Source organism: Molothrus aeneus, chromosome 2, assembly GCF_037042795.1.
Source record: "Molothrus aeneus isolate 106 chromosome 2, BPBGC_Maene_1.0, whole genome shotgun sequence".
NCBI lineage: Eukaryota > Metazoa > Chordata > Aves > Passeriformes > Icteridae > Molothrus > Molothrus aeneus.
In genome coordinates, this window is record NC_089647.1 from 27,960,443 (window position 1) to 27,987,804 (window position 27,362).

Consider the following 27,362-nt stretch of genomic DNA (forward strand, 5'->3'; position numbering starts at 1 on the left):
AGTGTAGGGTACCAAAAATCCAGCAAAAGATTCTTGTAAGTTTTTCAGTAATAGGAGGATGAAGTAAAGGTGGAAAAGACTTTGAGCCTTCAATAGAGGGAATTACATTTGACAAAAGAGCAGGTGAGAGCCTGTGGAGGAATGGGGAGGGAAGTCTGAGGTTGGAGAAATAGAGTTCATAAATGTCCAACAAGTAATCCCCAAGGTATTGTACACATGACTTGATGATGACATTTTTTCAAGGAAATTGAACAAATGCAATTAGCCAGAAAGTGACAAAGGTTTTTGAATCTTCCTTAGAATTACTGACAGAAAGATTTATTCTGGAAAAGACCTCCCTAGACCAAGGCCTTTTTCACAGCAAAGATACCACCAAAGGAAAACAGGTTACTCATGGCCATCTTCAAGTGATTTCTGAACAACCACAGGGCTGGACATTCCCCAGGGTCTCTGGCCTCATCAAGCATCAGACTGGACCTGAGGGCACCCTAAGGTCGCTTTCAACCTGAATTGTCTTGTGACCCCACAATCCTCCTGCCTTGCAGCATCCCTCAAGCTCACGATTTACGGATCAGGACTGGCAAATCCGAGTATTACCTGAGCTATATTGCTCCTGAGGAATCTTGCTCTAAAGAAAGGGTCTAAATCAGCTGATTATCTCACATAACAGATGTGCATGCTCACAGCAGATTTATTGGCTAGTCTGTTCTGGAAATACCTCTCTCTTTCCCTCCCTCTTTCTCCACAGCTTCTCAGGAAAAACACACAAGCACCTCCCTCCCACAACACACATCCTGCTCACAGTATCTTCTGGATTTCTGACTCATTTCGAGTAAGAATCATGTCTAGGACACCTCACAGGTGCTACCCACATTTTCATCCCTGATCCATGCCTTCTTTCAGAATTCCTGAAAAATTGTCTATCACGGAAAGAAAATCTTTCTGCAAAAGAAACTCAGAGTATTGTGAAAGGATCAGAGAAAAGAGCACCCGCAGCCTCTCACAACAAACTTCTCTGCTTTCCCCAAACAGAAAAGGTACCATATTTCTGTGTGCATACAGCAGATTTATTACTCATTACCTGCAGAGAATAATTGTTTGAAGCACTTGAGACCCAACAGGTCTGCCCCATTCTTGACTTTCTTTCTCCTGCATCATCAGTGATTGACTTCTAAGCAAACTTTCACTGTAGGTTTGCCAGTCAGGAGAGCAGTTTGCTGCTAAGCCATGAGAAGCACAAAAAGATTGCAAATTGATTCTTTCAGGAGGTGCATTTGCAGGAGTGATCAGGTGTTTCACTGATGTTATCTCACATGCTTCTCTCAACACTGAGGTTGCTTGGCCATCGTTGCTTTCCTGATGATTTCAGCCAGATGCCCTCTCACACTGACAGAGTTGGCTCACTTGACTCACACATCTCAACTCTTTGGAGCATAGTCAGAGGAAGAGAAAAGCATCCTGGTCACCTAACTCCAACTTTCCTGTAGTCTGTCAGCAAAGGATTTTCCTGTTTTGTTCTTTTCAATCCCACAAACTCCTTTTTTAGGCTCATTTTGAAGAGGAGCTGTTCTAGTCAATCCTTCTGTACAGGTTTTACCCTACCTCAGGCATGACAGTATTGAGGATATCCAACCCCTGAGAGATTAATTCCAGTCCTGTCAGAATGGCTTCTGTCTCTCTCTCTCTCTCTCTCTCTCCTTTCTGTTAGTGGATAAGAAGTTGAAGGGCACTTGCATCCTGCACAGCATGACAGCTGGAGGAGCAGGGTAAGGGAAGAGTTTATTCCATTTCCTCTGAACAGAGGCCTCACCTGGAATACTGCCATCTCTTTCAGATGCCCTATTAAAAGGTCGATGTGAACAAAATGATGGAGGCCCATACAGGCCACTGGATGGCACAGGAGCATCCCATGAACCAGGAGAGTCTGAGGGGCCTGGTCCTGTTCAGCCTGCAGAAGACAAGGCTCCCTGTTATCAGAGGGGCCCAGCAAAGGACAGCTGGAAAGAGTCTTAGATGGCAGCAGGGAAACTCAGACATAAAATAAGGAATAAACAACTCATGCCAAGGATTGCTCAGCACTGGCAGAAAGGCCAGAGACCCTGGGGAATCTCCACCTTTGCAGTTTCTCAAAAATCACTTGAAGATGGCCCTGTGTAATCTGTTTTCCTTTGGTGGTGTCTCTGCTTTGAAAAAGGCCTTGGTCTAGGGAAGTCCATTCCAGAATAAATCTTTCTGTCAGTTATTCCAGGGAAGATTCAAAAACCCTTGTCACTTTATGCTTGACTTCATTCTTTGTTCAATTTCCTTGAAAAAATGTCATCATCAAGTCATGTGTACAATAACTTGGGGATTACTTGTTGTGTATTTATAAATTCCATTTCCCTGACATCAGACTTCCCTCCCAATTCAGCAGCAGCTCTTACCTGCTCTCTTGTCAAATGTAATCCCTTCCAATGAAGGCTTAAAGACCTTCTCCATCTTTATTTCATCTTCTGATTACTGAAAAACTTACAAGTATCTGTTGCTATAAAAAAAAAAAAAAATCTGACACAAAAACCAACCAAAAAACCCCCCTTTGCAATAGCAGACGTAAAAGTTCCTGAAACCACCAGATCCATACCCCTCCTTGAACCTTTCCTTTGCTGTTCTGTAGGATTGCACTCCTCCCTGGGGCAGGGGTAGCTGTGCCTGTCACATTCCAAGCAGGGTGTATGGACTCCTGGAACAATTTAGGCTGGAAGGAAGCTCCAGGGGTTTTCTCCTTCAAGCTGCTGCTGATGGCAGGATGGAGAATGGGCAGATATTGTCCCATGCTGGTCATGAAGCCAGGGCAGAGGCAGCAGTGTGGGACAGCAAGGTTTGTTACTGCACTGCTGTGCAAATATTTCCAGCAGGGGGCTGAGGGAACAGGAAGCGTTGGGAAAGTGGCCAGGGCTGTGTCAGTGGGTGAGAACAGGAGGAGGAGGAGAGAGGCTGCAGGAAGGCACAGGGAGCTGAGAGGGGCACTGAGTCTCAGCACTGGGAGCACAGCTTCAGCTGGGCATGGCAGCCACAGACACACAGACAGACAGACAGAACTGTCCTCAGGGACCATCCAAAGGGACCTTGGCAAGCTCCAGCACTGGCACCGTGTGCACCTCATGAGGTTCAAAGAGGCCAAGTGCAGCTCCTGCCTGTGACCAGGGCAAGGAAATCAGGGCCCACAGCAGGCAAGCACAGAGGGAGATGAACCCTGCAGGGCAGAGCTGCCCTGGGACAGCTGCCACAGTGCCCAGCTCAGGGGTGCAGCTGCCATCAGGCACTGCTGCAGGAAGGCTGAGACTCTGCACTTCCAGCTGAACTTGCACACAACTGACCAGGTCCTGATATCCCTGGTCATTCCTCCTTCCTTATCAGGCTAGTACAGGTTTAAAAAACAAAGCAGGTTTTACCATTAGGATTAAAGAATTGAAATTACTGAAACCTTTCTGTTTATGATGTGATTTAGGGCAGTGGAAGACTGCATCATCGCTACAATCACTGCCTTGAGATACAACCAAGCAAGTGATAGCCAGGTACAATGTGCAGGTGAGAGTTTGGCCAGGATCAGCAATGATCTACAGGCTCACCAAGACATCTTGAGTCAAGCCTGACCCCACTGTTAATGAGCAGTTAAACCAGAAGGAAGCAAAATTCTGCAGGAGACAAACAGGAAAAGCGGTTTGGAAATGACTGTGGGGCCCATTCTCTGGATACACAGAGACATCTCAGCATGAAAGTGCAATATTTATCTATTCCAAAGATGCACAAAACAGACCCACTGCTGATTGCAAAGGATTCTTTAATGGCAGCAACACAAATAGGATTAGAGACAGTGGCAGAGGCCACAGTAGCACAAGGGCATTGCAATGCAAATGACAAAGGATGTGATGCCGGTGCTGCACTGGCACTTTCTGTTTGACTTAGCCACAGACACAACATGCAATGCTTCTACATTCCATAGGCCAGGACTCTGCAATGCCAGCTGAGCGTACAACAGGTTTCACACATGTGGCATGCCTCCTCTAGCTTGGACACTCTTTCATAGGATCAAGCCCGATGATTCTTGCATTCGTGGGTGGGAGAAGCGTGCAAGGCAGGATAGAGAAGTGCAGCTCTGCAGTGCAGCTCAGCAGAGAGCGCTGACATTCGGTGGTCCTGTGACACTGGGGGAAAAGGCAGCACAAGCAGAGGCGGAGATCCGGGTGTCAAATTTCTTGCCGGGGCTGCATCTTTTCTCAGCGCTGCCGGATTTGCATTCTAACAGCCACAGCCAGGGCGCAGGGGGCGCAGGAAGGAAAGCTTGTCGTTGAAATCGATTGCCTTGTAGTTTGGAAAGTGTTCGTGCTCTCGGGCAAGGTATTGAAAGCCACTTCCATCACTGTGCTCACACAGCAGCCAGACACCTCGCTGGACTTTGTGGGAAGACACGATGTCATTGTCATATCCTGCAGCCAGGTTGGTTGCTTCTCTTATTATTCTGCTCTTCCCTTGATAATCAATGTGTTCGTAGAGAGTGATCTGGGGATTGTGCAGATTTTCAGTGATCACCTGCAGAGAGCTGATCTTGTCATTCATCTCTTTACCCACAAAGCTATATTCTCCCTCCTCAAACACCAGAAATCGACCTCTGTAGTCTGCATGCTCATAAGCCACCCAAGGCTGGCCAATTACTTTCACTGAGGAGACAATATCATTCCAATCTGCATCTTTTAGATTGGAAATGTCAGTGGTGAATTCTTTGGACATGCCCTGGAAGTTGGCATGCTCATAAATGACGATTTTGCCCATCTCTGCAGGACTTCTGGGGTGCAGATTTCTTGCTATAGGAGCTGGATGGCAGCCTGCACAAAAGGAAGACAGAAAACAAGCAGAGCTTGTAAGAAGACTTTATATTCCAGACACAAAATTATGGGAAGTGTGGTGCAGAAAAGGAAAAGTAGAAAGTTTTTAGCAGAATATAAACATAGCAGCATCTGGAAAGGAGTGAGAGCATGACAGAAATTTCAGTTTTGAGGGAAAACATAAAACAAGACATGTGCCCACAAATACTGAGTTCAAATTAGTTGTGTTTGTTGGTTTAGGTACACACCCAAGATTAAGTTGTAAATGTAAATTTACAACTGTGTATCACTGGCCCCTCCAGCCTCTCCCTTGGTGAGGTTTGTCTCTCCTGCAGCAGCCATCCATCTCCTCATGCCCTGAGAGATGCCTTCAGTCTCTGCACACACACACACAGCAGACCCTCACGGCTGTGCTGCAGCTCTCAGCCCAGCACTAAAGCCTCCTGCCCTTGGCCTGCATTTCACAGCAGCTGCCCAAGAAACCCTTCCAGCTCTCCTGTGCCAAGGGTGCCTCTTACCTTGCTGTCAGCTGCAGGGCTGGGGAGAGCTCAGGGCAATTCCTCCAGGGCAGGCCTGAGGTGTGTGCAGAGCGTCTCGCCTGTCTGCATTTATACTTGCACAGAAGTGAAAGTGAGAATCACCCAATTCCAGTGAACTTGGAGTGGTTGATATCATGCTCAGGGATCAAAGATCATTCATATTCTATCTTGGTTTTGATGCCCTACAACCAGACATCTCATTGCTCTGGTTCAAAAGTTCCTTGAAGTGTGAGTGACCTCATAACCTTAGTACTTCATGTCCGTCCCCATTCCGAAACCGTCTGAACCACAATAACTGGCACACATTAATTGGAGCAACCCCAGCTCCTCTGGTCACTCCTCATCAGATCCTTCAAGAGTCTGTGCTCCAGATCCTTCAACAGCTCATTTCCCTTCTCTGGACTCACTCCAGCCCCTCCATGTCTTCCTTGCAGTGAGGGGCCCAGAACTGGGCACAGCGCTCGAGGTGTGGCCCCACCAGTGCTGAGCACAGGGGGACAATCCCTGCCCTGCTCCTGCTGGCCACAGCATTGCTGATGCAGGCCAGGTGCCACTGGCCTTCCTGGCCACCTGGGCACAGCTGGCTCATGTTCAGCTGCTGGCAACCATGTGTGGGGCTTTTGTGACTGCAGGGCAGGACTCAGCCCTCGGCCTTGCTGAGCTTCATTCCATCGGCCTCAGCCCACTGATCCCTCTGCAGAGCCTTCTTAGCCTCCAGCACACAACACTCACCCAAGCTGGTGTTGCCTACAAACTGACTAAGGGGGGAGATCCAAGGATGGGGCACCCACATCTTCTCTAGAGAACCTCTTCCAGTGCCTCACCACCCCAACAGTGAAGAATTCCTTTGAAATGTCTAGCCTAAACCTATGCTCTTTCAGCTTGAAAGGCCATAGTAAAAAGACTCTCTCTCTCTGCTTTTCTTATAAGCCTCTTTATGTTTTGAAATGCTGCAATAAGGTCTCCCAGAAGCCTTGTCTTCTCTAGGCTGAAGTAAGTCTCTCTGCAAGTATCTCTGCCTTTCTTTGTAGGAGGTTCTCCAGCCCTCTGACCATTTCCATGGCCCACCACTAGATCTGCTGTAACAGGTCTGTGTCTCTCTTGTTCAGGAAACCCCAGGGTTGCATGCAGTGCTCCAGCTAGAGTCTCACCACAGCAGATTAGAAGGGAAGGATCATCTCCCTCATCCTGCAAGCTACACTTTCTGCAGCCCAGGATGCATTTGGCTTTCTAGGTGGCAAGTGTCAGGTCATGTCCAGTCTTTCATCCACCGGCGTTCTCAGTTCCTTCCCCACAGGGCTGCCCTCAGCCCATTCATCCCTCAGCCTACGCTGCCCCTGGTGATTGCTCTGACATCCAGCTGCAGGGCCTTGCACTCAGCCTTGCTGAAATTTATGGGATTCACATCGGGCCATTTCTCAGGCTTCTCAAGGTCTTTCTTAACAATCCCTTCCTTCCAGCATGGCCACAAACCACTCAGCTTGGGGTCATCTGCAAACTCAGGGAGGGTGCACCTGACCCCATGTCTGTGACATCAAGGAAGGCATTTGATAGCACTGGTGGCAGGACAGACCCTTGGGGGTCACCATTTGTTCATGGTTTCCATTGACCCTGATAAGGTTTATCATGAGCTCACTGTGTGAATGACAGCACAGGCATTTAGGTGCCAGCAGCACAGCACTTCTGCTCCAAGAGATGGTACTTCCTCAAGGGAGAAGAGACCTAGAAAGATTTCTTCTCTTTTATCAGAGTATTCACCTACTCACTTAACTTGCTTAGTTAGGGTGATTCAGCAAGAAGATGTGTTACCAATTAAGTAACTCAAACTGCTTCCTGCTTCTCATTTTCTGGATTTGTAGGCACATGAAAGACAGGGAAGTGATTTGTGATTTGCACAGCTTCAGCAAAGGAAAGCCCAGTGCAAATAACCTACTGTCTTTTTACAATGGAGCGACAACTTCAGTGTAAAAGGGAAGGGCTACAGATGTTATCTACCTGGATTTCTGCAAGGCCTCTGACATGGTCCCTAAAACTTCCTTCTTTCTAAAGTGGAAGCACAGAGATTTGATGAGGAGACTGTTCAGTGGACTGGGCTTTGGGGCCAGGTAAATGCAAAACCAAGTTAGCTCCAGGGAAGGGAATTCCTTATAGGAACAACCAGCTGCACACATTTCAGTGTGTCACATTTATTTTCCTGATGACCTCTACAGATCCCTGAAGGAAAGTGTCTCATTACTGCTTTTGTCAGCAGTGCTCTTTGCATTTTTTGAGATTTGATTTACAGGGATGGAGAATCTCATTTGAGCTTTGCTGTAGGATTGCTCCGATTAACACAGAGTCAATAAGGCACTGCCAGGAAAACACAGCAGCATAGGGGGGAGGAATAGTCTGACAAGGAAACCAAGAAAAAATTAAAGGAAGCATCAGGAACTGAATTGAAAGTGGGGCAGCTCTGTTATTGGGTAAAGGGAAGATGTGTTTGAAGATGCATTTGGGGAAAAAAATAAGTTGCTTCTGCCCTGCTTCCCACAAAGGCTTTTCAGTGTTGAATACATTGAAAGATGCTGTAAATTCATGCTGTGGGAATTCCAGTAGCAGATGAAATGAGTAGGGAAGAAAGCCACAGTAAAAACTTGCTAGCTTGCAAACAGCAAGTTTGAGAATTCTGTACTTGGAAAAGAGCTAGAGTTCCCCCAAGCGAATGCTAAATCTTCTAGCCAAAAACCCATAGGTTATGGCATGTGCAGCAGAACATCCTGTCTGCTGGTGTCCTGCACTCCTGTGATGGAGGCTGCCTGGGCAATGGAGCTGCCCTGCAGGTGCAGAGTCACAGTGGCTCCTTCACAAAGCTGACCCAAAGGAGCTGTGCCAGAGCCCTGAAACACAGAAACAAACACAGCATCATTAGGAAATAACAGAAGTGGTTAATGTGTAACATCACCTTTTACTGGGCATACAAGATATGACCTTAAGCCCACGCTTTATATTCCATGTTTACCCAAACACACCTGAACCTGTTCTGAGGATGTTTCTGATCAAGCCAAGAAAAGTTGAGTCTGTGTATATATCACCTCTCTGTCACAGCAATAGTGTCTAAGCTTTCTTGTTTAGACATCTATTTTTGGAATACCACAAGCCTTCCTTATGCTGCATTCTCTTCAAATGTCCATTTGCACTGTAGATTAATAATCCCCTATGTGAAGGTTTTTTGCTGACTGTTGATTTTGCAAGCAGTTGTTGTTTTACTCTTTTTAATACCATGTGTAATTTAGCAGGGTTTGGGACTTCCAGGTACAGTTTATTCCCGGATTTGCAGGCAGACGTGGCAATGCTTTAGTCTTTACTGTGCAAAAGTATTGCACAGTGTGCTTTTATAAGGGTAAACCTCATGTGAGAAGTACAGTAGGGAATGCCATGGTTGCTGATGTCTCCTCCTGAGAGGCCTCCTAAAATCTGCCATGAGGGTGAGGGATGAGGATGACCAGAGAACATGATTCCAAGGGTACTGCTAACTGAGCAGCATAGAACTTGCCAGCTGGTCTGCACTGCACTGCACTGCACTCCAAGGGCAACTAGACCACCTCCTCACAGCGCCCAAAGTGAAGAAAATCCCCTCTCTGGTGGCCAGGAGAGACAGAGCCAGACAGGAATGTCCACTGATTAAAATCAGAGTAACAGCAGGTTAGGGAGGCAATGTAATATTTTCTTTGCCCAAAAGAAACAGAGGGAAAACTCTGAGAAATCTGGCTCAGAGACCTCCTGGCTGTAAGGAACTTCGCAGTTACCTATGCCAAGAAAATAAGATAATACCTTCTTTCCTCTCTAAGAAATGGTGGTTTTCCAAAAGGAAATATCTTTAAGTGTATTTCCTAGGAAATATAACTAGAGTCATCCAAAATAATCCCTCTCCTATTAACAGTGCCTAAGTAACATCATTATCATGCTGAGATTCTGAAAGGGATTTCTCAGACATGACCAAGGAACTTCAATAAGACTTCCAAAACAATTTCTTCCACAAACTCTTTTGGGCAGAAGGTGACATTTGCCAGTTGACTTGCCATTATAAAACGGGTGTTCTAGAGTAGGAAGAATGACAGATGCTCTTGGAATTGAATTGGGAAATCCCACTTTGGTGAACAGAGCAAGGAAACCTGAAACTGGCTGCAAAGCGGTAAGAAGTGCCCTAAAACACATGGATTCTAGGCCATCCCCATTGCACCTGCCCACCTGAGCCCAGTAGAGGAGCACAAGTGGCTGACTTGTCAGCACAGCCTGCAGTGCTTATTTCAAAATGGGACAAAGCCCAGCAGTTGATAGCACAGCATGTTCAGGGCTTCATGTGCAGATTGTGCAGATTTTCAGCAATCAGCTGCACAGAGCTGATCCTGTCCTTCATCTTTCACCAACAATGCTGTGCTCTCCCTCCTCAAGGAGGGAAAGGAGTGAGAGCATGACAGAAATTTCAGTTTTGAGGGAAAACATAAGACATGTGCCCACAACTACTGAGTTCAAATTAGTTGTATGTGTTGGTTTAGGTGCATACCCAAGATTAAGCTGTAAATACCCTCCTATTCACCTCCCACAACTGTGTATCACTGGCCCCTCCAGCCTCTCCCTTGGTGAGTTTGTCTCTCCTGCAGCAGCCATCCATCTCCTCATGCCCTGAGAGATGCCTTCAGTCTCTGCACACACACACAGCAGACCCTCACGGCTGTGCTGCAGCTCTCAGCCCAGCACTAAAGCCTCCTGCCCTTGGCCTGCATTTCACAGCAGCTGCCCAAGAAACCCTTCCAGCTCTCCTGTGCCAAGGGTGCCTCTTACCTTGCTGTCAGCTGCAGGGCTGGGGAGAGCTCTGGGCAATTCCTCCAGGGCAGGGCTGCGGTGTGTGCAGAGCATCTCACCTGTCTGCATCAGTCAGTAGTCTTGTGCAACACCCCAGGTGACAGCATGAAAAGTGACCAAAACTCTCCAAAAGCCAGATCAGCTGCAGTAATTCAGACACACCAAAGTACATTGTGACACAGGGACTGTGGAAGTTTCCTGCTTGCGGCAATTTGTAATCTTGCCCTCCTGGGAAGTGCTTAAAATGCACAAGGATTTTTATGAGATTTCCAAGTCACAGAGATGACACTGGAGCACCAGGTTTTTAAAAAAATTTCCTTTTTGTCCTCAGTATCATGGAATCATTAAGGTTGGAAAAGGCCTCCAAGATCATCTAGTCCAATCTTTGATTGTGAACCACCATGCCCAGTGTCTTGGTTCAAGGCAAATTTTGCAGAGAACCCCCAAAGGGGCCCCTCTAGGAGAGCAGATTCAATTGGTCTCTCCCCTCAACTGGTTCAGGAGGAAATACTGCCTTGGAGAAAAGTGGAGAAAAACTGTTTAATAAACAATAAAACCTAAACAATGTTAAACAATAAAACCCCTTGCTGCTCCAAAAGATTTGACAAACTCAGAAAAGGCCCCTCCCCGGGTTGCAGCTCAGCTCACTCAGTCTCTTCTCAGTCCCTCAGGCGCTGGAAATGCCGCGGCCCAGGCCCGGCCCGGTGGGCCCCAGGTGTGAGCTGCCGGTGCCCTGCTGGTGTTCAGGCCAGAGCAGGTTTGAACAGGTCCAAAGAAAATGGGAAAAAAACCCCACAGTCCAGGGAACTTCTTTGCCTCAGCTAGCCAAAAATAACTAAAGCAAAGGAGAACTCTGTCCCGCTGTCTGTCCATCTGCAGACAACACAGTCCAGGAGCAGGAATGTGGAGGAGTGAGTGCAGTGTCTGAAAACAAACTGCTGCTTCTTCTCTCCCCCTTCACTCTCTGCAACAAGTCCTAAAGGTGCAAAGCTTATTATTCAGCCTAAATAGAACAAGACTACTGGGGATAAAAGCATCATATAGTCAACCCAGGACACCGAGTAAACAATATTGCAAATGTCCCTTCTCCTTGTGTTTTGGATATTTTCAGGGATAATGACTCTACCACTTCACTGGCTTTGTCCATTTCAAAGCTTAACTACTCTTGCAGGAAAGACGTTTTCCTTAATCACCAACCGGAACCTCTCCATACACAAGTTGAAGGCACTTCCCCTTGCTCCATCATTGGTTGACTGGAGAACAGAGAGACCCACTTGGCTACATCCTCCTATTTGGAGTTGTGGAGAGTGATAAAGTTCCCCCTGAGCCTCCTTTCCTCCAGGATAAACATCTCCAGCTCCCTCAGCTCTTCCTTATCAGACCTGTGCTCCAGACTCTTCACCAGCCTTGCTGCCCTTCTCTGGACTCCAGCACCTCAATGTCTTGCCGTGAGGGGCCCAAAATGAGCACAGCATTCCAGGTGTGGCCTCACCTGTGCTGAGTACAGGAGGCCAATCCCTGCCCTGCTCCTGCTGGCCACACCATTGCTGATACAGGCCAGGTGCCATGGGCCTTCTTGGCCACCTGGGAACACTGATGGCTCATGCTCAGCTCTCTGAAGGTGTGGATGCCTCATCCCTTGAAGGGTTCTTTAGGGTCCCTTGCAGCCCAAACCATTCTCTGATTCCTTGACATATGCATTAATGTATATATTTATGTATAGCAGTAGGTGGGCATGGTACTATTGTTGGTAATAAACAAAAGCACCAATGTTGTTGTTTCAAAACCAGACAGAAGATCACAGTGGAGAACCCAGAAACTGGGGGTAAATAGGGACCAACTAATATGGTGTAAAACCAGCTTCAGAGTCAGAATTCTAAAGCAGAGGCATGGCAAAAGACCACCAGAGATCTTTGCAGATATTTATTTTGTGCAAAATACTGAATATTGTAAATGGTGCTTTATACTCTCAGTTTTGTAATTATACACTTGCATATGTTTAGGGATGGTGTTCCACACTTGCCAAGTCGCAATCTTGTGCTAAGCATGACTCCAAGCATTTCCCTAGTTCAGGCTGAAATAAACACTTCAGATAATGTTTCTTTTTAATATTTTTCTTGCACCAACTGTTTCTCTTTCTTTCTATGGAACAAGAAAGCATAGATTGTGCTGCCCCAGCTTATTTGTGCTTTTGAAATCTTTGATCCAGACATCTTGTTTCTCCTCACTTCCTGATCCTCCTTTCTTCTCTTCACTACATGGGCACAAATTATGTCCTACCTCTAGTTATTCTCCCTGATGCCAGACTTTGCTGTCAACCATGAGAGCTCTTTGCAGTGCACTGAAAGATCTCATGGTCACAGGATCCAAACTGATGCTGACACAGAGGTCTTAGAGCAAATAATTTCTTCTGTGATCACACAGGTGTCAAAACCTTTGGTGTGCTCTTGGAAACTCTGCCTCTGTGATTCCTGGGATCTGAGACTGTGGAACACCCAGGATGGCCATTTTCAGTGGTGCTTCTCCAGAAACCTGCTGGACTTGGTGAAAAATCTACAGGGAGCACTGAAGAAAAACAGTTTGTTGGAGTGTGGAGAGTGTCATTACTTGATCACATGCTTTGAGTGCTCCTGGGATTCTGCAGAGTTGCAGAGCACAGCATCCCATAAACTCTGGGGCAATGAATCCTGTGGTAGGGGTGCCCTTCTTCATTCACCAGCTCTACAGGTGTCTCCTCCTGTCCCACTGAGATCTATTGTGCTCTTTGTGTCTGCAGCTTCCAGCACATGGAAATTCTAAGTGTGGGAAGACCAACTTGTAAGGGTGTGTGAAATAAACAGCACCTGCTCTATGAAGTTTATTTAACAAAGACCTTTCTGATTCAAAAGGAACCATAATGCTGTGATATCCCAGCAAAGTTTGAGCTGGAGCAGCCAACAAGCAGGGCATGGATATAGACAGGGATTTCAGACAGGCAGGAGACTCGTGCTGGGATTCAAGGCACCCACGACTGCCAGAACACCAATGAGAACAGTGTCTGGTGTGTGTGGGCTGGCTGCAAGCACCAAGCTGCACTAGCCAGGAACTAGGAGACACCAAAGTGTGTTCTGCTCAGAGAGCCCAGAGCCAGGTGTGAGACTGGACAGGCTGGGGGCTCTCAGTCCCGTTGGGAGCACGTGTGCAGCTGCTGGTGGCTGTGGAGAGTGAGGGTGTGCAGGTCTTCACTAGAGGGCTTCCATGTGGGTGGGCTGCAGAGCAGGAACGAGATGGGGCTGTCTGTCTTCCACTCCATTCAGTGGGAGTGCTGGTGGTGTCAGCTGTGGGTGGCTGAGGGCAGCCCCTGGTGTGTGCCAGCCGGTGCCGTGTCCGTGTCCTTTCCGTGCCCAGGTACCTGTCCCTGGGTCACACAGCCGAGCCCAGCACGGGCTGCCCCTGCAGCCTGGCCAGTGGCACTGGGAAAAGCAGCCCTGGACAGAGAGCCTGCAGCCTGGGCTCCAGCAGCTGAGCAGGAGGAGCTCCTGGGGCTGAACTCTGCTCATCCTGAGCTATCCCTACACATGGCACTCAAAAAGTGACTTGGCAGACAGAAACCCTGGAACTGGGGGTTTGCCATGAAAAAAATAAACTCTCTTTATCTTAACTTTAGTGTTCTTTCCTTTTATTTTCAATCTTGATCAGCTGTTTGTACAAACTGCCATGGGCTTTCTCAGAAGACCATCTTGTGTGTCGAAATCTTACAGATCCACAGATGGTCTCTCAGTTCTCTTTTTCTTGCACTTGTAGTTGGATGTGATTGTACTTCTACTCCCTGGCAAACAGGAGAGCCACATCTTGAAAAATTTCCCTTCCAAAAAACCAAATTCACCACGAAAGCCCCAAACATTAAACTGAGGGCAGACAAATTGCAGGGGACACATTCATTGCTGAGTGCAAGGACAATACAAAGGAGCTCATTAGACCCACTGAGGCAATGTCAGTGCTCAGAAATCCCCATCTGGACAACCTTGGTCTGACAAGGCTGAATGAGATGGACAAGGGACATGGATCATCTTTATTTACAACAGGATTCCTCAGGAGCAATATGGCTCAGGAAAAACTGGGATTTGCCTGTCTTGGTCCTGTGATGAGTTTGAATGATCCAGGGAACCAGGAGGATTGTAGGTTTGGTGGGTAATTGAATTTCAAAGTGACCTTTGATTGCCTTTGAGTCCAGTCAGCTGCTTGACACAGGGACAGCTGTGAGGTGAATTATGTTTGCTGGTGGCTTTATCCAGTCAGGTCTAGAACACTTCTGAGTATGCAGACTATCCAGCTTCTCTGGGTGGTGTGATTTAAAATTGTCTGACATCATCATGAAAATTTTACTCGGCCATGGAAGAGACAAGGCTAAGGAGTCTAAAAAAGGGCTCAGCAAAAGGACATCTGGAGAGGGTCTTACCTGGGAACAGGGAAGCTCTGACTGAAAATCAGGAAAGTAGCCATAGCCCTAAGAGTTTTTTAGCAGTGGAAGAAAGGTCAGCAACCCTGGGGAATCTCCACCATAGGAATTGTTAGAAATCACTTGAAGATGGCCACGAGTAACCTGGTCATGTTTGGAAGTTGCTCTGCTGTGAACACGGCCTTGGACTTCCACAATCTATCTTTCTGTCAGTATTCTAAGGATGGTTTAAAAGCCTTTCTCACTTTCTGCCTAATTGCATCCATTTTTCAATTTCAATGAAAAAGTGTCATCATCAAGTCAGGTGTACAACAACCTCAAGTTTACTTGATGGACATTTATGAACTCTATTTCCCCAAAGTCAGACTTCCCTCCCCATTCCTCCACAGGCTCTCACCTGCTCTTTTGTCAAATGTAATTCCCTCTATTGAAGGCTCAAAGTCCTTCTCCACCTTTACTTCATCCTCTTATCACTGAAAAATGTTCAAGAATCCTTTGTTAGATTTTTGGATGTGACACTTCCTCATTTGTTCAGATTCTGTCTTTGATTAAATACACCCCAAAACAAACCTCGGCAAGAGCAAATGCAAATTTCCTCTACCATTTCCATCCATATCCCTCCTTGAACCATTTCTTTGCTGTTTTGTAGGCTTGTACTCATCTCTGGTGCACAGGTAGCTGTCCCCATGACGGGCCAAGGAGAGTGCATGGACTCCTTGAAGCATTTAAGCTGGAAGGATCTTTAAGGGATCTCTACTTCAAGCTGCTGCTTATGGTAGGATAGAGAATGTGGAGATATTGTCCCATGCTGGTTATGAAGCCAGGGGAGGGCAGTTGAAGTGATATTTGCAGTATGGATTAGTGGGCGTCGTGGTATTTCGGCAAAGGTTGGGCTTGATGATCTTGGAGGCCTTTTCCAAAAGTAATGATTCCATGATACTAAGGACAAAAGGGATTTTTTTGTTTTTTTTTCAAAATCTGGTGCTCCAATATCATCTCGGTGACCCGGATATCCCGATCGGGTATCTCCCATAAAAAGTCCTTGTGCATTCTAAGCACTTCCCAGGAGGGCAAGATTACAAATTGCTGCAAGCAGGAAACTTCCACAGTCCCTGTGTCACAATGTACTTTGGTGTGTCTGAATTACTGCAGCTGATCTGGCTTTTGGAGAGTTTTGGTCACTTTTCATGTTGTCACCTGGGGTGTTGCACAAGACTTCTGAGCCAGCTATAAATGCAGACAGGTGAGACGCTCTGCACACACCTCAGGCCTGCCCTGGAGGAATTGCCCAGAGCTCTCCCCAGCCCTGCAGCTGACAGCAAGGTAAGAGGCACCCTTGGCACAGGAGAGCTGGAAGGGTTTCTTGGGCAGCTGCTGTGAAATGCAGGCCAAGGGCAGGAGGCTTTAGTGCTGGGCTGAGAGCTGCAGCACAGCCGTGAGGGTCTGCTGTGTGTGTGTGTGCAGAGACTGAAGGCATCTCTCAGGGCATGAGGAGATGGATGGCTGCTGCAGGAGAGACAAACTCACCAAGGGAGAGGCTGGAGGGGCCAGTGATACACAGTTGTGGAGGGTGACTGTCAAAAAGTATTCTATGACTTACTCTGGGGGATATATGCAAACCAACACACATATCTAATTAAAGCTGTGTAGTTATGGGTACGTAACTCATTTTACATTCTCTTCAAAGTGAACATTTCTATATCATGCACTCACTCCTTTCCAGCTGCCACTATGTTTATTCTTTGTTCAAAGTGTGTTGCTTTCCCTTCTTTCTTTTATCTCACTCCACATTTTCCATAATTTTGTATCTGGTATGTAAAGTTTTTTTATAAGCATTGCTTGTTTTCTGTCTTCCTTTTGTGCAGGCTGTCATCCCGCTCCTATAGGGAGGAATCCAAACTCCAGAAGTCCTGCAGAGATGGGCAAAATCATCATTTATGAGCATGTCAACTTCCAGGGCATGTCCAAAGAATTCACCACTGACACTCCCAACCTAACAGCTGTGGATTGGAATGATATTGTCTCCTCAGTGAAAGTAATTGGCCAGCCTTGGGTGGCTTATGAGCATGTTGAGTACAAGGGTCGGTTTCTGGTGTTTGAGGAGGGAGAATATAGCTCTGTTGGTAAAGAGATGAATGACAAGATCAGCTCTCTGCAGGTGATCAGGGAAGATCTGCATAATCCCCAGATCACTCTCTACGAACATGTTGAATATAAAGGGAGGAGCAGAATAGTAAGAGAAGCAACCAACCTGGCAGGGGGAGAAGATGATGACGTCGTGTCTTCCCACAAAGTCCAGCGAGGTGTCTGGCTGCTGTGTGAGCACAGTGATGGAAGTGGGCCTCAGCACCTTGCCCGAGCCCATGAGGACGTTCCCAATTACAAGGCAATCGACTTCAATGACAAGCTTTCCTTCCTGCGCCCCCTGCGCCCTGGCCGTGACTCTTAGACTGCAGAGCCTGTGACCCTGAGGGAAGTTGCAGTCCCAGCAGGAAATCTCTGATCTCTGCCTCTGCCTGTGTCCCTTCCTTTGTGATTTGCTTTACAAAGCCCTTGTGGTATCTTGGCCTGTTCCATTGTCTGTAACCTCTTTTGGGTTGGTGCCAATAAAGACTCTCTTGCAAGCAACAGTGGGTCTGTTTTATCGACTGTTCAATGTAGATAAATATTGCCCTTTCATGGAGAGATGTCTGTGAGTGCTCAGAAAATGTGTTGTGTAGTCACTTTGAGAGGTTTTTTGTGGATCTCTCCTGAAAGGATAAATCTCCTTCCAGTTTCACTGTTGAGTAACAGTGGGCTCAGGCTTGACTCAATGAGTGTTAAAATCTTGGTGAGCATGTTGATTATTGTTGTGATCCTGGCCAAACTCTCCCATGCAGACTGTTTCAAAATATCAGATGTTTGATTATACCTCATGTTATAAATAAAAAAATCTGCCAATTTTTTTTGGGAAAAAAAAAAGAGTTGCAAACCAGTCATGCCAGTTGTTGAGTTGCTACAGTTGTAGAACAGTTGCTAGAACTGTGGCAACAGTTGTAGAACTGTTGCTACAGTTCTACCTATTTGTTATTATAATCACAAGTTGTTGTAGTCAATGGCTCCTTTTGTATCAGTAAAGGCCCTGGCTAGGGCTAAGTTAATGGCTCTTCTCCCCGGACAGTGAGGGGAGGGGACGAGATGTGGGAGGCGGGCATCAGAAGATGCAAAATAACTTCGGGACCAGCATGCCACGGGAAGTGTCAAACTTACTAAAAAGACAACGGGCCAATACAGAATTAAGAAATTAGAGTGATGTCTGGACGTGAGGAACAGAGTGCTGAGCCTGCAGAGATGCAGAAAACCTTTGTTGCCCCTCACCCTGAGCACAGACATCATCTGAAACCAAGACCGTGAGCCGGGAGTCAATGGAGAGTGGAGATGGGGGTTACGCCCCAGGCTCCCATGAGGACAGGACCCCCAGCTCTGCCCCCAGTGGACAAAGCTGGGCTATCCTCCTCCTTAGAGTCACCCAGGGAGAGACGACGGAGGGCTTCCCAATGTTGAGCTGATCACTTGTAATAAAGGCATTAAAAGGAGAAAAAGTCTCCTGGCCTATTTATTTCAGCTGGGGCGGTCATCCAGAATAGCCATGCATGAAGAGGACACCGGGACTGGCCGTCTTGGATCTTCAGGACTGCTGGCTATCAGGACCAGAGAAGATCGGCTCAGGACCAGTGACACAGAGGAGCACCGGACTGGTGAGAAATCCGGTGGCAGGAGTAGCAGACGAGTGAGTGTGTGTCTGAGCGAGACGAGGTCTGGCAGCTCGGACCCTCGGAGCAAGAGTGGACCCCTCAGTACCGTGTTTCCGAACCCCCGCGAGGGAGCCAGCTGGGAACAGGGGAAAGCGAGTGGAATTAGCGAGAGTGAGTTCTCTCCTAAGGGGGAAAGAGGGCCCTCCCTCCGGGCGTGCAGAGGAAATACTTGTATGAGTGGCACGCACCCCCAAAAGTCCTGACAGAGGGAAGTCAGGCAGATTGCAAGTCCCGAGGAGGGTTCAGGCAAGCTCATAAGCCCTGCAGGCAAATTAAGTCCTGACAAAGGGGTCAGGCACAAATCCCAGCGAAGGAAGCTGGGGTTTGTATTTAAGTCCTGATACGGTGAGGCCTAACATTTGGAGGGTTAGGCAAACTAGACATCAGGCAGCTGTTTTTCCTGACAGAGGGGAGTCAGGCACAAACCAGCTTCTTATGCTGGGGTTTTGTGTTTTTAAGTCCTGATAGATATAAGACCTGACATTGGTAAAGTTGGGCAATCAAGAGATCAGGCAGTTGTTTCAGTGTAAATTCCTGAGCATCAGGTAAAAACTTGGAGGAGGAGGCTGAAGCTCCTCAAACAAGATTTTTCTTGAGATTACCTGTCAGTAGAGGCATCTTTGGGATTTTTTCTGCTGAGACCCGAAAAATGGGAGTGTGTATTAATAAGAAGACAGGCAAGAGATTGAGGAATATACCTCCCAATAGCCCCTTAGGGGAACTGTTAGAGAAATGGGATTCTATAGAGGCCACGGAGGGATTAAATAAGGTGAAGATGATCCACTATTGTGTAGAAGTCTGGCCAGAATTAGAGGTGCAAGGAGGATGGCCTTGGTGTGGGACAAGGGACAAGTGGATGTGCCAACAACAGAGTCATTATCTGACAGCTCGGGAGGATACTGATCCTGAGCAATTATTGTATGTAGCTTGCTGGTTAAAGAGTGCTACTGGGGATGAAGGTGTGCAAATTTGTAAGGTACAGAAGAAGAAAGAGGGGAAAGAAGGAGGGGATGCTGGAATTGGTAAAAGATGGGACCCCCTGGAATATTTGCCTCCTGCTGCCCCTCCACCTTATAATCCTCTTCCTTGGGCACCTCAAATGGCAGGTCCAGTTCTTCCCCCGGCTGCCATCTCATTTCTGCCTACTCAAATTCCTCCTTCTACCTTTTCATCTTTCTCTGTGGTAGATCCGATATCTCCCCTAGTAACCACTCCCTCACCACCCCCTCTGGCTCCTCCAGTTCCTTCTGCACCACCGCAAGTGCCTACTCCACCTGCTGCATTCTCCACCCCTTCTCCAGCTCCCCTTAATATGTACTCAAGCTCTTCTCCCCCTCCTATTGCTGTCCCTTTACCTCCTCCTAGTTGGGACACAAATACCTCCTTGCCTGGGAAACAGTTATCACCAAATACACCTGCTGATCTGCAGAAAGTTCAGGGTAACCCAGATATCCCTCAAACTAGTAGTTTGGCATCTGAAGATGGGCCATACTGTAGTACCAGATCCAGGACCTCCAAGGCAGAGAGACTTTTTCCCCTCAGAGAAGTTCCTATGGGAGGAGTAGTGGGAGGTGTTGGCTTTGTGAATGCTCCTCTGACAGCTTCTGAGGTGAGAGGATTCAAGAAGGAGTTAGGGCTTTTAGTTAGGGACCCAGTGGGCATAGCTAACCAAGTGGATCAATTCTTAGGTCCATATATCTACACTTGGAGGGAGATGAATTCCATCCTAAATATCTTATTTTCCCCAGAAGAGGTCCAGATGATTAGGGTGGCTGGCATAAGAATTTGGGAGAAAGAGAACCATCTGGGACCCCAGGTGCCATCAGGTGAACAAAAATTGCCACTAATGGATCCCAGCTGGAACCCTAATCAGGAAGAAGGGAGGAAGGCCATGATGGAATATAGATCTTTGATAATTTGGGGGATCAAAGAGTCAGTTCCCAAAGGAACTATTACCAAATTGGCATTTGAGGGTGCACAAGAGAACGATGAAGCTCCTGCTACTTGGCTTAATCGCCTAAAGCGGAACTTCCAATTGTAGTCTAGAATAGACCCAGACACCACAGAAGGTCAAGTGCGACTAAAAGTCCAATTTGTTACCAAATCTTGGCCAGATATATGGAGAAAACTGGAAAAGATTGACGATTAGCAAGAAAAGGACATTAATGAGTTATTAAGAGAGGCATTGAAGGTGTATTTAAGGAGGGAAGAAGAAAAAGCAAAGGCCAAGGCTAGGAGCACAGTTGCCGTAGCTAGAGAAAGTGCAGGGGCAAGCAATTCTATACCACAATCCAAGGTAACAAAAGAATGGGAGAATCCACCACCAGAAGGAGGCAAGGATAGGCCAGTACTGTCAGGTACAAGACGGATGGAGAGACCTCAAGTCCCTTTGAGTGAACCACACTGCTATTATTGTGGAGAGGCAGGACATGTCAGGAAGTTTTATAGAAAGCTCAGTCTCGATGAGGCAATAGCCAGGGAACAAGATAATTTAGGGAGGATCCTTAGGGGTGACGATTAGGGGTGTCAAGGGCTCTATACTTTAGGGGACCCGATGCAACATCTAGAAGAGCCCTTGGTAAATTTTGAGGTGGGAGCCCTAAATGAAGAATTTGAATTTTTGGTTGATACAGGAGCAGATAAGTCCTGTCTCAACAAAGTACCAAAAGGTATGGAAACTGGGAGAAAATTTTGTGAAGTGTTAGGTGCTAAAGGGAAACCATTTAGAGCATCAGTGTTTGAAGATGCAAAAATAATTGAAAACTCAAGACAGTGTGAAGCTAATTTTATTTATCTGCCTAAGCTAGAAAAAGTTTGTTAGGAAGAGATCTGCAAGTTCATTTGGGGGTTGGGATTGTTCCAAGAGAAGGAAGGATGGTAGTACAAGTGATGAAGTTACCCCAAGGAGATGTCGCAGACATAAACCCTGAGGTATGGGCTGAAGGGGGAAAGCGAGGTTTATTAGACATTCCACCGATAACAATAAAAATGCAAGATGATACATCACCCATACGGGTTAAACAGTATCCGATTTCCCTAGAAGGAAAGAAGGGGCTTGCCATAGTTACTGGACAACTGTTGCAAGAGGGAATTTTAGAACCCTGTATGTCACTGCATAATACCCCTATACTGCCAGTTAAGAAAGCTGAAGGGAAATATAGGATGGTACAAGATTTGAAGGAAGTCAACAAAAAGACCATTGCCAGACATCCAGTTGTGCCCAACCCGTATAGTCTCCTAAGCCGAATTCCAAGAGAACATGCTTGGTTCACTGTTATAGATTTGAAGGATGCTTTCTGGGCGTGTCCTTTGGCAACAGAATGTAGAGATTGGTTTGCCTTTGAATGGGAGGACCCGAGTACAAAAAGGAGACAACAGCTAAGGTGGACCTGATTGCCACAAGGGTTCATGGAATCCCCCAACCTCGTTGGACAAGCCTTGGAGAGTTTGTTGGAACAATTTGTCCCTGAAGAAGAAGTGCAGATCCTGCAGTATGTTGATGACCTGATGGTGTCAGGGAAGGGAAATGATCAGGTCAGAAAAACTAGCATTAAGCTTTTGAATTTTCTGGGGAAAAAGGACTAAAGGTTTCCCAAGAAAAACTACAATTCGTGCAATCAGAAATAACATACCTGGCGCACATAATAGGAGGGGGGTATAAGAAGTTAAGCCCAGACAGAATTTCAGGTATTTTAGCTCTCCCAGCCCCAAAACCAAAAAGAGATGTGAGAAAACTCCTGGGCCTGTTCGGATATTGCAAGTTATGGTTAGATCAATACACAGAGTGTAAAATTTTTATACAATGAATTAGTAGCTCCAGAACCCCTAATTTGGACAGCTGAAGATGACCAACAATTGGAGAACCTAAAAGACAAATTGTCTTTGGCCCCGGTCCTAAGCTTACCAGACCTCAAGAAGGGCTTTGACCTGTTTGTGAGTGCGGAAGGATGTATAGCCTATGGCGTACTAACTCAAGAGTGGGGAGGCTGCAGAAAACCTGTGGCTTACATCTCCAAATTGTTAGATCCAGTGGCTAGAGGCTGGCCAGTGTGTATACAAGCAGTAGCAGCAACTGCAATCCTGATAGAGGATACCCAAAAATTGACCTTACAAGGAAAAATTAAAGTACATACTCCTCATGACCTTAAGGCAGTACTGAGACAGAGGGTTCAGCAGTGGCTAACCGATGCCAGAATATTAAAATAGGAGATAATACTAATGAACACAGAGGACTTAGAATTTATCACATCCAATGCCTTCAATCCAGCACAATTCCTAATGGGAGAGCCAATAGAGAATTTAGAACATGATTGCCTTGAATTGGGTAACCTCTAAACAAAAGTAAGAGAAGATTTAGAAGATCAGCCTCTAGCAACTGAAAGAATCTTATTCATACATGGCTCTTCAAGGGTAGTAGATGGAAAAAGGGCTTCAGGTTATGCCATTATAGATGGAGAAACATTACAAGTTGATGAAAAAGGGAAACTACCTCCGAATTGGTCAGCCCAAAGTTGTGAAATATATGCCCTGAAAAGGGGATTAGACTTACTGGAGGGGGACTGGGGAACCATTTATACAGACTTCCAATATGCATTTGGGATAGTTCACACATTTGGGAAAATATGGGAGGAGTGTGGGTATTTAAGCTCAAAAGGAAAAAGCTTAGCCCATGAGAACCTAGTCAGATCAGTATTAGAAGCTCTACAGAAACCAACAAGAATAGCAGTGGTCTATATAAAAGGGCACGAAAGAGGAGACAGTCTTGAAGTTAGAGGAAACTGACTGACCGATCAGATAGCAAAAGAAGCAGCTTTAGAACCAGGGGATCCAGTAAAAATTTTTAAAGCAGGAACGACACCTGAGGAAGGAGAAAGAAGAGAAGAACCCGTATTTCTTGAAAAAGAATTAGAGGCTATAAAAGATTTAAAGTTACTCCAAGGGCAACAAGCAGAGTGGTAAACCTCAGATGGACGGGTGTTTTTGAATAAAGCACTGGCTCAGACAGTGCTAACAGAACTACATAAATTAACTCACTGGGGAGTCCAAGGACTCTGTGATCATTTCTTAAGAAATAACCTATGCATAGGTGTATATGGCCTAGCCAAAGCAATTACAAGAGGGTGTGTCATTTGTCAAAAAGTGAACCAGAAGTCATGAAAAAAGTAGCACCTGGAGGGAGAGAATTAGCTTGAGGACCTTTCCAAAGCATACAGATAGATTTCACTGAGATGCCCCCAGTGCAAGGATACAAATATTTACTAGTTATAGTAGATCATCTCACCCATTGGGTAGAAGCCTTCCCGACTAGAAGGGAAACAGCTCAAGTTGTAGCAAAAGTAATCCTAGAGAACATTATCCCCAGATATGGAATGGTGAACACCATAGACTCAGACCAAGGTCCACATTTTGTGTCCCAAACATTGCAAAATATAATTGGAGCTTTAGGAATAAAATGGAGATTACATACTCCATGGCACCCCCAGAGTTCTCTCAAAAATGTATTAACTAGATTGATTGAAGAAACAAAAATGAATTGGCTAAAGTGTTTGCCCCTAGCGCTTTTGTGCATCAGAACAAGACCTCGGTCTGACATAAGAATTTCACCTTATGAAATGATGTTTGGACTGCCATTCTTGTTAACACCCTATAGCACAGGAGACTATCTGGAAGGAGAAGAGGCTACCAGAAAGCATTTAGAGATAATTGGAAGAACTCTGGAAGGACTTAGAAAAAGAGGATACCTCCCCCAGACTTCCCCTCTTGACACGAAAGTTCATAACATCAGCCCAGGAGATTTGGTTTTGATAAAATCATGGAATACGGGACCATTAATGCCTAAATTTGAAGGCCCCTTTCAGGTACTCCTCTATTAAATATTAAACCCCGAATGTTTCGGGGTGTGTCCTGCCTGGCTTCGTCTGGCCTCGCTGCTGGACCAAAGGCAGCAGCTGTGGTGTTTTTCACCCCAGAGATGCCTTTGGCTGGCTAGGTGCTGCAGCTGGGCGCTCAGAACAAGTCCAGGCAAAATAGGAACTCAGTTTACCTTTGGTAGAAAAGGTTCAGACGACAGTGAAGAGAAAAGGAGTGGGTTCTGCCGTGGAGCTTAGATCCAGAGTTTTATTGTAGCATGGTAGACTTCTGAATGTGGTAACAGCTCTCAGACAGACCCCAGCCGCATGGTCTTGTGTCCTTTTAAGCCCCGGGGACAGGGGGAGGGGAGGGACAGGTGAGGCCAACCAGGTGTGAGGAGGGGAGGGGGCAAGGGATGTGGACGCTAGGACAAACCAATGAGCCCAGGCCTGGGGGGCATCTGCCAACCACACGACGCCTTGCTGGAATGTTAAGATTGATGGACAGCTCTTAGGCAGGAGGGCAAAGGGGGAGGAGGAAAGGTTGGCATACCTGAGGGGGATGGGATAGGTGAGACAGGAAACCACACTGCAACATCTCCCCCTAGTTTTGTTTAAAAAGAAGAGGACTGGGTTTGTGGTGCAGAATGCTTGCCAATCCATGGTTGGTAAATCGGTTCCTCCTCTACAAGAGGTTCAGTGCTTTCCACTGAGGGTTCCATGTCATTCATTGGAGCACTAAGGGCTTCTAAATGGTAAACTTCAGGAGGGGGAGATGAGCTTGAAATCAACTTGAGAACCATGCGGTCGACTAGTACAAAAACAATGCTAACAACTACAACAACAAAAACTAATATAAACAGTACTAAAATTACAGTTTTCAGAATAGATCCCAACCAGCCCGAGAGTCCCCAGCCTTTGAACAGTCCACTCAGTCAGTCATCAGTTTCTCTCTTGATGTCCGAGGTCTTTTGCCAAGGTAGTCCATACGGGCTTTGGGCTGAGGGACTATCCAGGAGATCGCTGGTGGGAAGATCACGAGTAGGACAAGGAGCAGGCTTGATCTCATGGCGTCTTGAGGCTACACACGAACCGTGGGATCTAAACTGGTACAAGGAACTTAAACATATTACAAGCTATTCCAGATAGGAGGCTTAAATGGATTTCCTCCAGAGAACGCGTGCAGCGTTTCCTTCTCCAGGCAGCATTGGCAACCTGGGGCGCTTCTGTTGATTTCTCTGAGACCTTGGGAACATAGGGCCTTACCCATTTGGAAGGAACCCACTTTAACCCAGAGGGGGTGGACACACAGGCGTATCCACGTCCCCAAGTAACCAATTTGTAAGGTCCCACCGTTTTCCAAGTCTCAGGGTCCTTTACTAAAACCGGAGGCTTTTCTCTCAACATCGTATGACTGCTCCCCCCAAAGTGGTGCAGGATGGGCGGGTTCAGGCTGTCAAAGGAACAATTCAGAAAATTTATTGTGAACAGCGCCCTGGACAACCGGATGTGGGGGGGTTCCACCTTCAGAACCTGTTGCTGCTGGTCCAGGACTCTTTTAATATTGCAGTGAGTCCTTTCTACAATGGCTTGACTTGTGGGGGAGTAGGGGATGCCAGTTTTGTGCCCTACTCCCCATTGCTGCAGGAAGCTCCCGAACTCCTTGGATTTATAGGCAGGCCCATTATCAGTTTTCAACTCCTTGGGGATGCCCATGAAAGAAAAAGCCTGTAAGAGGTGCTTAATGGCATCAATAGATGACTCTCCTGTGTGGGCAGAGGCATAGACTGCTCCAGAAAAGGTATCTACACTAACATGAACATATTTCTGCCATCCAAATGACTGTATGTGTGTAACATCTGTTTGCCACAGTTCACAACTGTTCAACCCCCTTGGTTTGCTCCCGTACTCACTCTAGGGAGTGCATGTTGTTGGCAATTGGGGCATGTGTCCACAATCGCTTTGGCCTGTTCTCGAGTGATGTGAAACTGACAAACTAGGCCAGGTGCATTTTGGTGGAAAAGCTGGTGGCTGATTTTTGCTTGTTCAAAAACATTTAGGAGAGTGGCCATCACTGCAGGTGCAGCAAGAGCATCTGCCCTTCTGTTGCCTTCAGCGATAAACCCTGGCAAGTCGGTGTGTGACCTGACGTGCATCACATAAAATGGTTGCTCCCGGCGAGTGACTAACTTTACGAGTTTTGAGAGCAATTCAAAAAGTGTGATGTTAGACACTTCTTGCAGTATTGCTTGATCTGCCCTGGACACTACTCCTGCCACATATGCAGAATCCGTAATCAGATTGAATGGTTCTGAGAACCTTTCAAAAGCCCTAACAACAGCAGCCAATTCAGCAACCTGAGGTGAACCTTCCACCTCAGCAATGTCCGTCTCCCACTGCTGGGTTTGAGGATCCTTCCAAGTCATAACAGACTTGTGGGACCTCCCGGACGCATCTGTAAAAACAGCCAGAGCCTTTTTTAAAGGTCTCCTACTCTGAGCACTTCTCAATTTCAGAATAAATTGAGCATCTTGTTCAAATATTTTGTGGGCAGGCCGGTGGACAGAAATTTGTCCTGAGTAGGAATCCAGAGCAAACTGCAACACTTCATTTTCTCGAAACAATTGTTCTAATATTTGCATAGAATTTTGACCCGATTTTAACTCAATTGGAATGTGAATGCACTCAAAGTCACATCCTGCTAACTCCCTGATCCAGGTTCTTGCTCCGGATCAGTTCTGCTACCAGCTCCTGAGGCTTTGTCATTCTCTTGGACCTTTTGTGACTGAAGAAAACCCATTCTATGATCAAGAGAGGGTCCCTCTTGTCCTGGCCCTTTTTAGGTGTGCCCTTTGCCTTAGGTGTTTGTTTTTCCTCCCACTGGAAAATGATTCCATGGAGGTGTGGCGACTTACCTAAGATGATAAATTTGAATGGCAGGTCAGGCCGACATCGGTGGGCCTGTCTTGTGGACATTGCAAACTGAACTTTTTCTAGAGTTTTCTGGGCCTCTGGGGTAATAGACCTAGGAGCACCTG

General features: G+C 46.6%; 1 protein-coding gene and 1 pseudogene across 1 annotated transcript; one reads left to right on the forward strand and one right to left on the reverse strand.

Annotated features, from left to right (window-relative positions):
* Positions 1 to 4,278: 4,278 nt before the first annotated feature.
* LOC136571379 (epidermal differentiation-specific protein-like) lies at positions 4,279 to 4,809 on the reverse strand. The gene has a single exon (XM_066571757.1). It carries the CDS (start codon positions 4,807 to 4,809, stop codon positions 4,279 to 4,281), a length of 531 nt encoding a protein of 176 aa, XP_066427854.1.
* Positions 4,810 to 16,599: 11,790 nt separating this feature from the next.
* LOC136571380 (epidermal differentiation-specific protein-like) lies at positions 16,600 to 17,184 on the forward strand (annotated as a pseudogene).
* The last annotated feature ends 10,178 nt before the right edge of the window (positions 17,185 to 27,362 follow it).